Genomic DNA, 13,256 nt, shown 5'->3' with positions numbered 1-13,256 from the left:
CCGCTCCGCGTGGGGCGGGGGGCGGCACCAGGCCGCTGGAGGCGGCCCAACCGCCTGAGGCTGCGCGAGCAACAGTCGCCCAGAACCAACGAACCGGGATCTCCGCTCCAGGGCCCGGCGCGGGGGCGGGACGCGCGCGTCACGTGAGCGTGTTTTGCGCACGTGACTCGAGCCGGCCCAGGCTCGCCCCCGCCTTCGCCCCTCCTCCCTTCGGCGGGTGTGAGCTGAGCGGCCTCGCCTCACCGCCTAGCGCCCCCATCAGCCGCCGCCGCCGCCGCCGCTGCCGCTACCTCCACCCGCCGGCCATGTCCTCCGGCCGTCGCCGCCGCCGCCCAAGCGCGGCGCTCCCGCGGCCCAGCGCGCAGTGAGCGCGGGACCCTCTTGCCGTTCGCTCGCCCGTCCGCCCCGGGGCCCCCTTGTTCTCAGCGCCGCCGCCGCCGCCGCCATGTTGGGTTTAGAGCCGCAGCGGAGCCGCCGCCGCCGCCGCGGGTGAGGGAGACCGAGAGCGGAGCCCGCCCCGCCCCGGGGCCCAGGGAGCGGGGCCGCCTCGGAGCCCGGCCTCTCCCCGCCTGCAGCCTTTCTTGCCCGCCCGTCCGCCGAGCCAGCGAAGCCGGGCCCCGGCCGCGCCTTCCGCTCCCGGCCCGAGCGAACCGGCCGCCGGTTCGTTCATCCGCCGTCGTCGGGCCCGGCCTGAGCCTGCAGCGGAGCCCGCGAGAGTCAGCGCCATGGCGGAGCAGACCTACTCCTGGTGAGTGCGGGGCTCCGTGGGGCCGGGCGCGGCGAGGGTGGGAGGTCAGGACGCTGGTGCGGGCGACCCGCGGGGGAGGAGGAGAGGAGCAGGAGGAACAGGTGCGTGTTGGGGGGGTGGGGTGGGGGCGCTGGTTGAGGGTGCACGTCCCCCCGATCCCCTACCGGAGGGGGCGGCTGGCGCTCCGGGAAGGGGGCGAGCGGTCGGGGACTCGGCGTCCGAGAAGGGGAATGGAGGAGGAGGCAGCTGTGGCAGCGGCGGATGTCATCTGGCTCTGGGCGGAGCAGGTGATGGAGAAAGGGGAGCATGACTCCAGTGGTGGGAAGCCGAATCCGACGGGCACCCAAGAACTGACTTGTGTTGTGGGGTGGCTCCTGGGCAGGAGGAATCGAAAGGGTGGAGAGAGACGGGTCGGGGCCATGGTGGGCTACTGGGCTGAGAGGTAGCCCTGGTGGGAAAAACAGGCGATGAGAGGTATAACTTCGAAGTTGTGCAAGAGGAGGAGCCTCCTGGACTGTGGGGCTGCTGCTTATCTCGGGGATGGGGCTCTAAGGGAGGGGAAAGGTGGGCAGGGGTCCAGGAGCGAGGACAGGAAAACCGCGGAGGGAGTGCGTTTGGGAACCATGGAGGGAAGTCACTGGTGAAGAGGTTGGAAGAGGAAGCCTGTTTGGATAACCAAACTCTGGAAAGGAAGTTATTGGTAACAGTGGGACCCAGGCAGTCTCGTAGTAATGGCTGGCACTCTTTCCTTCAGAATTCGAATTGGCCTGGTGCCCTGGGCCAAGTATGAAGACCGAGGATCTGCAGGTTATGCCCACTTTAGTGGGACTTTTAGAGATAAGTAGTTTGTTCAGGACTGAGAAGCGTGTTATGTAGCTTATGGAGTGACACCATACATATCCTGAGAAGGAAGTGCCAAGGTTTGGGGAAAGGGGGATGAGAGGCCTTCCTTTAGCATGCAGTGGTAGAATATTTTGCAGGACGGGTTGAAGGACTGGTGATGGTATTCCATGAGAGTGGAAATTGGATCGTGGGGGAGGGAGTAATGGCTAGAGCGTGAGGAAGCAAGAAATGGGATGATTGTGGGTGTGGGGGTGAGAAATCTGGTTGCAATCTAGGGAGATCGTTTGATGATGGCATACTCCTTGAAGCAAATGTGGTTCCAGACCCAAAACTGTGGACTTCCCCTTTTTAGAAAAGGGCATAATAGATGGGGAAGAGCACAGCATTGAAGTTGAAAGTCAGATTCTTTACTAACTTGCTGGACAAGATAGTAAGTTCTCCATTCCTGTTCCCTTACCTCTAAAATAGGGGAATTAACTTTTTCATAGGCTGTAAAGATTAAATGAAAAAAACTTTACAAAGCACTTGACAAATTGTCAAGTGCTGTATTTACTACATTCATTGTAATTATGTCAGGGAAACATCAAAGAAATGGCTAATATCTTTAAAAATAAAGATGAGTTTTAGGTAGAAAACTTTGGATGATTTGTGGTGTTTTGGGTTGTGATAAGTCAAGAACTCGTGTCTTCACATAGGGAAAGTGGACTGGTGATTGAAGATAATTCAAAGGGAACTTCAGTGATGTATACACAGTCTCAAGAAAGATAACTGAGAGATTGAAAGAAAATAACTTAAAAGGAAGAATTAAAATCTTGGCGAACAGTTGTTGCTGCACATGTACTTTTAGAAAGATGTTTAATTTGATAGTGAGCTGCCCCTCAGTAACAAGTGATGTGGAACATAAGACTACAAGTCTCGCTTTCTTATGGACAGAGTAAGAAATGAAGGTAAAGGTGATCGATCCTGTCATGCTCTGTGGTAACTCATTTCAAACCTCTTACACTCTGGCCCAGCTGGGATTCCTGATGGCTGCCTTCCTGTTTTTTACTGTGTCTTGTAGAGGCTGTGGATGGTTTAAAGAGTAACAAACACAGTGGTCAAGAAATGGGGAAAATGAGAGTGTTTTCACTACGTAGGCTGACCGTGCACTCCCTCTGTGTCTTTTGGTTGACTCTGTCAGATAAAGGGGGTTATCTTGTGAAGTTTCACAGGTTACAACATTCATTTTACTAATGTATTTCTTCAATCTCAGCTTCCTATATTTGCTTTACATAAATCCCAGAATTAGGTAATAGAGGAGGAAACTGAGGTTCAGGAGGCTAAGTGATTTGCCTAAAATACTTCAGCATCTGTGATGCTTTGTTTTGTTTGACATGAATTCTCCCATCATTTTATTCATTATTACTGAAATATAAATATAGAAAGGGTATTCTGAAAGTATACATACCTGATTTTTGGATTATCTGTCATTTTGCAATATCTTTGTCATTGTTTGTGCAAATAATCAAGAGTTGATTGATTTTTTTAAAATAGACTTGCCCTTTATTATATTTATTTGTATACAGCCTTTAGGAAAATCATCCTTGTGGAGACTATGGTGGCACTATAGGAACTATGGATTTGTCTGGTGATGAAATTGGTGAAGAATGTGGAAGCATATGAAAATAGGCTTCTTTAGGATTTTCATAATAGAACAAGTAAATTATGAAATAATATTAGCCATGACTTAATTGTTGAAGCTAAGTGATGAGAACAAAGATGTTGATGACGGCTTTGATGTGTTTAGATTTTTCATAATAAAAAGTTTTTTTTTTAAAGCCCCATATGTAAATTTATGCCATTCCTTGATTTCTGAACTTGCTCTCTTCCTAGCAAATTCTGTGAAAATCCTGTTACATCAGGGGTCGGCTCAAATTCCATCTGGCTGTGAAGCATTTTCTGACCATTCCTTTCTGAAAGTGATCTTTTTATTTTCAATACTTGTAGTTTTGTCTGCATCAATCCTTGCTTTTCATATGTGTTTAGTCTCCTCACCAGATTGTAAGCACCTTAAGAACAAGGACCATATTACACTAATTTTTGTTCTCCCCTAGTTTTGCACATAGCACCCATAGTAAATACTCGGTGATGGATTATGATAAATTTTCATGGTGGTTCATAGTTAGTTAAAAGAATATTGAACCTAAGGAGAATCTACAGATAAATGAATGTTTGTATTCCATATACTTATAAAAGAGTCCTCTCGGTAACTTAGTGCTGTAAGAATGAGGAATGCCATCTTTATTAAAGTTTTAAATAAAAGCTATTGACAGAAGAAATTAAAATAATTGGTAGTAACACCAGAATTTTAATCCACGATTTAACCACAAGATTCTGCTTATATCCTTTTCATTCAGATACACTGAAGAAGTAAAATACATGTGAAAACACAAATTGAAGGTGCAAACTAGATTTTTATTAATTTGAGAAAAACACTTTATGTATATTTATGAGCAGTCATTTTAGCATAAGTTCTGTGAGAAAAAGGAACTTGTCTCTTAATGGAGTCAACGTAGTCCTTGTATATAGCTCCACCTGAACCCTGCTAGAAATTACTTATGTTAGAGTTATTGTTGGTGTAGCGGGAAAAGAAAGTCAGTCGATTGGAACCTCTTTTAAACTATATTATTATCATAATACAGTTGATCCCTATTGTTCGTGGTAGTTATCTTCTATAAAGTTAGCACGAACACTGAATTAGTGAATACTGAACCCTTGCTCCTAGGGGCGGAAATACAGGGTTAGGTTTCTGTGAGCCTCTGGTCACAACATTTTTGTCAACTGATTAATATGTAACCTTGTTTTGCATATGTTTCTGTTTAAAGACAGGTGTCTTTAAAATAATTAGTTATTTAATAAATATATTATTTCTTTAATATATATTATTGATTCATTAATATTTAAGTCAGCGAACAAGACTGTAACTCAATCCTGAAAGAAAGTTATTTAACCCACATATTTTCTCTGGAAGGCACGTCCCAGCCTTCTTGCACTTAGGAATGCTAGACAGCACTTTGACACCACACTTGGGGACCATCTTAAACAGCAAAATCACCAAGAAAAAGCACAGAAATGTGAAAAATGTGGTACTAACTATACCGTAAAAAGGACACTTGCTTACAGCATAATTGAAATAGGAAGGCAGAACGTCACCTTGCTGGACCTGGGAATGTGTGTGTCAGGTGACTCAAATTTGTTTTTTACCCCTCTACATGTGTCGGTGAATTGCTGCAGACGTGCCCCCAGTATTGATTTTGGAGTTAAAATAAATTTAGTAAGTAAGTGAATTTGCAAATACATACTCTGTGAATGATGAGGATCAACTAGTTTATTGCCTTTTCTGGGTACTAGGCTTTACAAGAATTTCTAAGTAAGGAGCTGAGGCTCAAAGAGTTTAACTTGCTCTAGGATGTAAATGGTAAAAGGCTTCAAAGTTAAGACCCCATTGACACCAAGGCGCTGACACTGAATCTATCTTCTTTTGTTCCACAACCCTTGCCTGCTCTGAGCCAGCTCACACTCCTTTGCCTGGGTTTCTGTGTTAGCGTCTGGCTGGATTCCCTCTTCTGCTCTTTCTCCTCAATAGTTCATTCTCCATGCAATAGCCGGAGTGGCCCTTTTGACAGTCTGACTCAGGTCATATCAGTCCTCTGCTTAAATCTCTTCGATGACTTTTGGCCATACTAAGAATAAGTTTCAGATTCCTTAGTAGGACTCTTCATGGGCTGCCTTTGTATGTGTGTCTAAGGGATGACAGACAGTAAACCAGAATAGAAGTTACAAAAGGGTAAGACCCTTTCTACTTTGGTACTGTCTCCAGTGCCTGGCACATAATAGGTGGTTGGCAGATAGTCGCTGGACACATGAATTGAGACTGCTTTCACCTGTGGAAGTTAAGATGTGATCAAAGGACTGCATTAAATTGAGGTGATATATTGTTGTGATAATGGACATTATCATGTAAGCTATTTGCAAATAGAGCTAAACTGTAGAGTGAAAAATAATACATACCTCCAGAACTAATGGAGTCAGTTCTACATTTGGATTACTGTTGTGTATGCCTTGTGATTATTGTATCTGATGAAGGTTTTCCAGAGAGAAATTATTTAGTTGAAAACATGTATCTAGCAGTATGGACTTCAGAAATTTTCCCATTATTTTTAAAACATGTTTTGCCTATAGTTAATTTAAAGTGCTATGATATTGTTTTGGTGATGTGTAATTTAAGCTAAAATTAGCCAGAGCTAACACTGTGAATTTGTTTTAAATCATTCCCTTCAATGTTTGCTATGAAGGCTTTAAAGGAAGGGAAAAAAAGGAAGGAAAAACTTGAGAGTTTATAACCAAAGTAGTACTAGGAATTAAAATCCCTAACTCTCATGCGTATTTCAAAATAGATTTCTATGTGATCATTTATTTTAAGGATGACAACTACCATTGAATTGTGAAGTGTTATATAGTTCTATATAATTGTATTTTATTTCAACAGTAACATTTAATTTTCATCATTCTTACCTATTTCATCAAACCGTCTTATGAAAATCAGGAGATGTCCTAATAAGAGAGTGCTGTTTTAGTTGGCTGTATTTGGCATCTGTAACTATGCAGTTGCTGTCCATGGCTATAGAGCCATGAGTATAATTTGGTTTTTAAAATTTTGTAATCTATTTTTGAGATGTTTCTGGAGTTTAATGCCTCCTTTTTTAGAAGTTACAAATATTGATTTTCTTTGATGTATGTATAAATTAAGAAATGTTTGCAACTTCGAGTTTTTTATAGCATATTTTCTAGTCCTTATTTAAAGATTAGAGGCAGGGTGCTCCTCTTCTGGAATTTTAACCTATTAGATGTCTAGAGAGGCTCTGGGTGACTAAATTCAATTTTACGGGGAAAGTCTACAATTTGTTCCCAGGATCCTTGTGATGAATTGTTACCTGAGATTTTATTAATAGGTCCATGAGATATTCACTAGGGCCATAGATTAAAATACAAATCTAACTCAATTGATGTGATAAAACTAGAGGGAGCCCCTAAGAAAAAGTTATGTTTATAGATATTTTAAAGCATTAGACCAGTGAAAATATTATCTGTATGGCCCAAGACCTTATAGAAAATCCCATTTTCTAATGAGTTTGTAGAGTTACCCTAACCTGGTAGCAAACCTTGATAATCTCTCTTTTGAAGTCTCAGTATTGTTAGTGAAAAAAATGCTCTGAAGTGGAGGGTTTTTTTTTTAATTTGTTTTGTTTTTATGTGTTTGTGAATTATATCGAATTTAAGTGAGCATGCAAAAAATACTCATTTGTCTTACAACTCTGTCATTAAAATTTCATTTAAAATTCTGAGATAGGAGGACCTAATATTATAGTTCTGGCTTCTTTGAATCAGTAATTTTTTCCTTTTGAAGGTGTTTTTCATTTCTGATTAGCTAGGACCTAGCATGTCTTAGTCCCAGGGTTATAATGTATACAGTGGTTATGCCTGTGTTACCCCATAGGTTCGTTGTGACTACAACCATGATATAATGTATGTGGAAATGCTTTGTAAATTATGAAGTGCTGTATAATGGCAAGATAATTTGTTCTCTACATTAAAGCTTCCAGATAGATTCTCTTACCATGAAATGATTTTTCTTGTTTCATCATTAAACCAGCATTTAAACTTTGAGATACCCATGCTTTCATCCTTATACTGGAAATGCCAAATAAAGAGGAATAGAAATAATAGCTTGCAAATTGTCATTGACTTCTCCTGTTGCCTTTGAAATGTGTTATCAGGTCATCTCCTTTTAGTCATAAGTTTCATAGCCCGTCACTACATTCCACAAAACAAAGAAGAAAATATGTGAATTGAATAAAAGCTAAGATTTTTCATATGATCATTTTATTTTGATCTTTTGAAGACCGTTTCCTTCATAACCTACTCAAATGAAGAAAGAACAGTGGTGTGGATAATCCAGGTCTTTCCTGGTTTTCTTTGAAATGCATAGGAAACCTTTCTTCCCTTTTGAAATGCCTGTGGAGGGGCTGTTAAAGCTGTTATCTGTTTCCGTACTCAGCATCAATCCAACTAGGCACTCCCACTTCCCTTCATTTGAGGGCCCCAAGCTTGGAACTTCATTCTTGACCTAAATAGAACATATGTAGCAAAGTTTTGTTGACTGTTTCTTCCGCTTGATTATCCATACATGTTGACCTAAGTACCAGTGCCTGACATTATTTTGTTGTTTCCTTGTCTTAATTTTTTGCTCGGAGTTGTCTAGCTTGACTTTCCAAACTTTGCCTGACAGCCTAGGCTTTTAAACTTGTGTATGGTCTGACTTGATAAGCTTCAGAAATTTGCACTCATTTTTTTTCAGAAATGCTTGCAAAAATTTCTCTACTCTTTGAAGTAAAAATGTGTTTTGAAGAACAAATTCTCTCATGTAAACCATTGGTTAGTGTGGAAATCTTTAGAAATGTTTCCAGGGACCCCAGCTAGGCTGGCTAGAGTTAGTTGAGATTTGAGATAAGATCAGAGTGAAAGAAAGAAAGAAAGACCAGAAATTGAGGCTTGAGAAAGTCACAGTTGAGAAATGGCAGGAAGAAGAGGAGTCAGAGAACCTCCATCCAGAGGTAGGATGAATTAGGAAAGTGCAGTGACGATGAAAGAAAAGGCACAAGAGAATTTTTAGGGGCAAGAGTGTAAAAAGTTATAGGTTTCAAAGAGAATGAAGAAAAAGCACGCTATTGAATTTGCAGAAGTTGAAAGTGTACTAATAAAGATCAGAGTAGTGAAGTGAAAGCCACATTTGGGATGGGTAATGAAGAAATAAAGGCATTTTTGGGTAATGGCCATTTGAGAAGATAAGTTGTGAAAGAAATAAGGAAAGAGGATGGTTGGTTTAGGGTTATAAGGGTTTTATTTGGTTTTGTTTTTTAATAAGGGAGAGAATTGTGAATTTAGAGGCAGATAGAGAAATTGATCTTGGAAAGGGAAGAGATTGTTTTTCGTAGGAGAAAATACTGTAGCTTAAGTTTAGAGATTTCTACTTTTTAAAATTCATGAATTTCAGCTAAGAGTTTGTGTAGAGAACTTAATGGGGAATGCTTGGTTGTCCATGTACTAATCTTCCTCTCTTGGTCTTTACATGGTCACTGGTTTGGATTGTACTGTATTTGGATGTTCTAGGGACTTTTTCATTGCCTGTGGTATAAAATCCAACCTCTTTAGTCTGACTTTAAAAACAGTCTGGCCTTATAACCCCTCTTCCTTATATTGTCTTTAAAATACTTGTTATTTCAGCCAAACTGAATTACTCACTATTTCCCCTAAGTAGGCTGGCCTGTGTGTTTTTATTTAAACGGACTCTTCTTCGTGATTAGTCCTCCTCCCAAGTCTCTAAATGTGTGAGGCCTACCTGTCTTTCAAGGTCTAGCTGAAATGCTGTCCCCTTTTAACAGGGCCTGTAGTTGGCCCAGGAAAAAAAAACTTCTGATATTTATATCTCTTATCTGTTCCTGTCTTATGGTGGGCCTTAGGATTTTCTGACCTTATGTGTAATTATGTGGCTATCTCCCCCCACCCCCAACAGTGGCCTGTGTAAGGAAAGGATTCAAGTCATTAATTTCATCGTTCAGCGACGTGACTCATAGTAGGTGCTCAGATTTATAGTAGGAGCGCAGATTTTTTTTTTTTTTAAAGTATGAATATTTTAGAGGCAGCCAAGAGAGATCCATTTGAAATTTGTCAGGAATGGCTCCCTGAAAATACAATGACAGGGCATACAGAAGACAGGAGAGTTTACTTCCCTAACATCTCATTGCTCTTTGAAGAAAATACAAAAGTAGAATAGTTACTGCCAAATTGGTTTAAATATGGCGGCCAGTTTTACCTAACTCCCTAAGATCTGAAAAGCATCTGGAGGGAAAAAATGGGCTCAGCCCAGGAACTGCAGGCGAGGGAGACATTTACCATAAAAGATAGCAGGCGCTTTAGCATAGTCATCTTCATTTATTTTCAGTCTTTTTGAACTTGGCCATAGGCTGACTGCAACCAATTTATTTACAATTTATCTCCAAATGAATATATATATATATAAAATTGAAAATATATGACTTTGCCAGTTACACCCACCCCCCATCCCCCCATATTCCGTATATTTTTTAAAGTGGAGAAGCTCTGGAAATCGTTTTTTGGTTAGCAAAACAATTTTAGGGGAAAAATTCTGGTAGCATGCCGAAATGAAAATATTTAAGGAAACTTCCTTCAAAGTATGAGAAACTATAAGCTATATAGAACTAGCTTCTGAACAATTTAACATTTCTCTTTGTCTTTTTTTTTTTTTTGGCCTGTGTTTCAGAAATTGAAATTCCTTATATTTAGCCTTCTGTTTAAAAAGTAAAAGGTTTTTAAAATAGAAACTATTTTGCCTTTATCTTTTTCTGAAAGACTATTTTCTAATTCATTTCTTGTCTCTTGTTTAATAATTATTCAGAAAGGACCATCTTTTAAAAAGATCTCTTGGGCTGGTGTGTGCATATTTTAAATTTAATTGATATAACAGTGCCTCAGTCTTAGGTCAAAATTAGGTAACCTAGTCATCTGGAATGGGCATAAACCAGAAGTTTGGGGGATTGAGAGTTTTTTTGTTTGTTTGTTTTCTGTTTTTGAATCTTTGCATTCTTTGCAATGTGAAAATTACCAGAAGGCCTGAGGATAACGTATTAGGCTGGTGTTCATGGATAGCAAAGATTATAAAAGCCAAGACTGAATGTTAGAAAAAAGCCAAGACTAAATGTTGGAAAAAGAATAGAAGAAGGGAAGAACTGTAATAGCAGATGTGGATGGATAATAGAAGCAGAAGTGAAAGGTAGAGACATAAGTTTCAGCAGGCTTCGAATAGTAAGACCAAATGGAAAATGGGTCCCGAGTCATTATGTAGCAAAGGTTCAAATGGCCCTAAATATCTCTGAAATTCCAGCTTTGTGTTTCAGTTTAGACTTATCAAATTGATAATGAGTCAACAATTAGTGATAGGGCAGTCTTAGCCTATTCCTGTAGTTATCGAGAGCATCTGGTATGGGCATCATAGCTAGAGACCTCAGAGACATTCTTATCAGAAAAGCCCGGAAAGACCTGTTGGTTTTATATCTCTTAATCCATCTTTTCTCCATCTTCAGGGGTATGTAGGCAGTGAGCACCCTAACTTGTTCATATTGAGAAGAGTGTTGAGAGTATGAGGAAGGGGCTGCATCTGATTGTTGTTCTTAAAGAGGCTGTTGCCTCTGGGTTTTAGGACTGTCTTGCATAGGAGCACTCTGGTGGATTTAAGTTTCTGAGAGATAAAACTTGGCGAGTGAATCTTTTATAGAATCTCAGGTAGGGACCTGTGTATTCGGGGACTACTTTTGGTAAGGGCATGGCATACTATAGTCATTTGGGATGTCTAGCTGGAGCTTGTGTAAGGGAAACCTCCAGGACAGCCTCTCAACTCATGTACACTCAGGTTGGGGCCCAGGTTGAGGCAGCAGCCATCGAGGGGAAGGTCTTCTCAGGACAAGTGGCAGGAGCACAAGAGGACAAATGGTAACTTGTGAAGCTTCTTAAAACTCAGGCTCAGAACTTGCCATTTTTGCTTCATTCTGCCAAAGCAAGTCATATGGTCAAAACCAAAAAGACATGGAGATACAAAAACAAACCTTGCCCCTTAGTAGGAGGACTGCAGAGTCACATGGCTACAGGAATGGATCCTGGGAGTGGTGAGGAATTAGGGCTGGTAATACAGTCTACTGCAGTGGAAGTTCCCTCTTCTCTGTCATGAGTTACTTAACACCTTTTCATTCTATTCTAAAATTAAGCAAGTGGCAGATTTCAAATAGGTCCCTTTCTGTAACGTTCTGTTTTTAATTGTAATATTTATATTTTAAAATCAAGATAGAATTCACATATTGTACATTTCACTCATTTAAAGTGTACAATTCAATGTTTTTTTTCCCCCCACAGGGTTGTGCAACAGTCACCGCTATTAATTTTAGAACATTTTCGTCATCCTAGAAAGAAAGCCTTACCCATTAGCAGTCACTGTCCATTCCTCATCCCCTTAGCCCCTGGCAGCCGTTAATATACTTTCTGTCTCTATGAATTTTCCTGTTCTGGACATTTCATATAAACTGAATCATACAGTATATGGTCTTTTGGGTCTGACTTCTTTCACTAAGCATAATGTCTTCAAGGTTCATCGATGTTGTTGTTGCATGTATCAGTGCTTCATTTCTTTTTGCCGAAAAATATCCCATTGTATTCATATATCACATTTTATTTATCCATTCTACAATTGTTGGACATTTGGGTTGTTTACACTTTTTGGGTATTCTGAATAATACTGTTATGAACTTTCTTGTGTAAGTTTTTGTATGGGTATATGTTTTAATTTCTAGGAGTGGAATTGCTGGGTCATATGTACTGTATCTTTGTATTTAATGTTTTGAGGACCTGCCAAATTGTTTTCCAAAGTAGCTGCACCATTTTACATTCCCACCAACACTGTATGGTGAGGGTTCTAGTTTCTCCACATCCTCCCCTGCAGTGTTATTGTCCATCTTGTTGATTATCGTCGTCTTAGTGGATGTGAAGTGGTATCTCATTGTGGTTGTTATTTGTGTGATATTTATATTTTTAAAGGGTTTATATAGAGAAAAAGCAGTGGATTAGAATATGTCAGATCTGTTTGTCCTTAACAGTATAGTATTTAATCTCAATTTTAGTTATTGAAAAATCTAGCTTCTAGAAATAAAAATTAATAGGTGTTTTAGTTCACAGATTTTTATTCAGGCTACTTCTTCTTTTACATTCTAGAATCACTTAAGATATTGGCCTCAAATGATTATTAAACTACTTTCCTCCCTTTGGGTAAGTGAATGACGAAATTATTCTGGCAGCCTGCTGCATCATCAGTAGAGTAGACCTGGGACTGGTTGAATGACTGAAGTTTTTCTGTTGGTTTTTGTTTTCCCTTCTTTATCAGTTCCTTGCCAGGAAGATGATCACTAGAGGAATTCGTTGTAAAATACAACAGTTTCTAGAGCAGCACTGTCAAATGGAAATAAAATGTGAACCATGTATGTAATTTAAAGTTTTATGGTAGCCACATTAAAAAGTAAAAAGAAACAGGTAAAATTAATTTTAATAATATATTTTTACCCAGTATATAGAATACTGTATCATTGGTTATATATAATCAAACTGAAAATGAGATATTTTAATTTTTTTTTTTTTTTTTTTTTTTTTTTTATTGCAGAGTCGTCTCAGTTCAGACTAGCCACATTTCTGGTGCTCAATAACTATATTTGTCTAGTGGAAAGCATCCAGTATTGAACAACAGTTCTGAATGATCTTTCTAAGAGTTTAGAACCTAGATTTCTGCTCACATATATGCAGTGATCTGTTTATCTTTAGGAAAAATAGTGGGTCTTTGATCAGTCTGTATGTTTGGTTCTTTAATTATACATTGTTACTGTTTTTTGTTTGTTTAATTTAACATGGGAGAAGATCAGCATAAGCTCTCTGGGAGATTTTATTGTAATCTTTAGGCTAATGAGCCTGTCTGTAATTATTAGTCAAAATGCAGTTAAGAGGGATCCAGATA

General features: G+C 40.0%; 1 protein-coding gene across 2 annotated transcripts in view; it reads left to right on the top strand.

The window, feature by feature from the left end:
* Nucleotides 1-229: 229 nt before the first annotated feature.
* SPPL3 (signal peptide peptidase like 3) overlaps nucleotides 230-13,256 on the top strand; it is a 209,185-nt gene continuing 196,158 nt past the window's right edge. The window contains exon 1 of one of the 2 annotated variants that reach the window (XM_037816662.1): nucleotides 230-748. Coding sequence is in view for 1 of the 2 variants with exons in the window: in XM_037816661.1 (XP_037672589.1) it covers nucleotides 726-748 (23 nt within the window). In the remaining variant the exon portion in view is untranslated. The remainder of the gene's footprint in view (nucleotides 749-13,256) is intronic. The other variant, XM_037816661.1, reaches the window with a different exon arrangement.

Source organism: Choloepus didactylus, chromosome 23, assembly GCF_015220235.1.
Source record: "Choloepus didactylus isolate mChoDid1 chromosome 23, mChoDid1.pri, whole genome shotgun sequence".
Taxonomy (NCBI): domain Eukaryota; kingdom Metazoa; phylum Chordata; class Mammalia; order Pilosa; family Megalonychidae; genus Choloepus; species Choloepus didactylus.
Note: the sequence above shows the minus strand (reverse complement) of the source record. Positions and strands in the feature narration are given on the sequence as shown.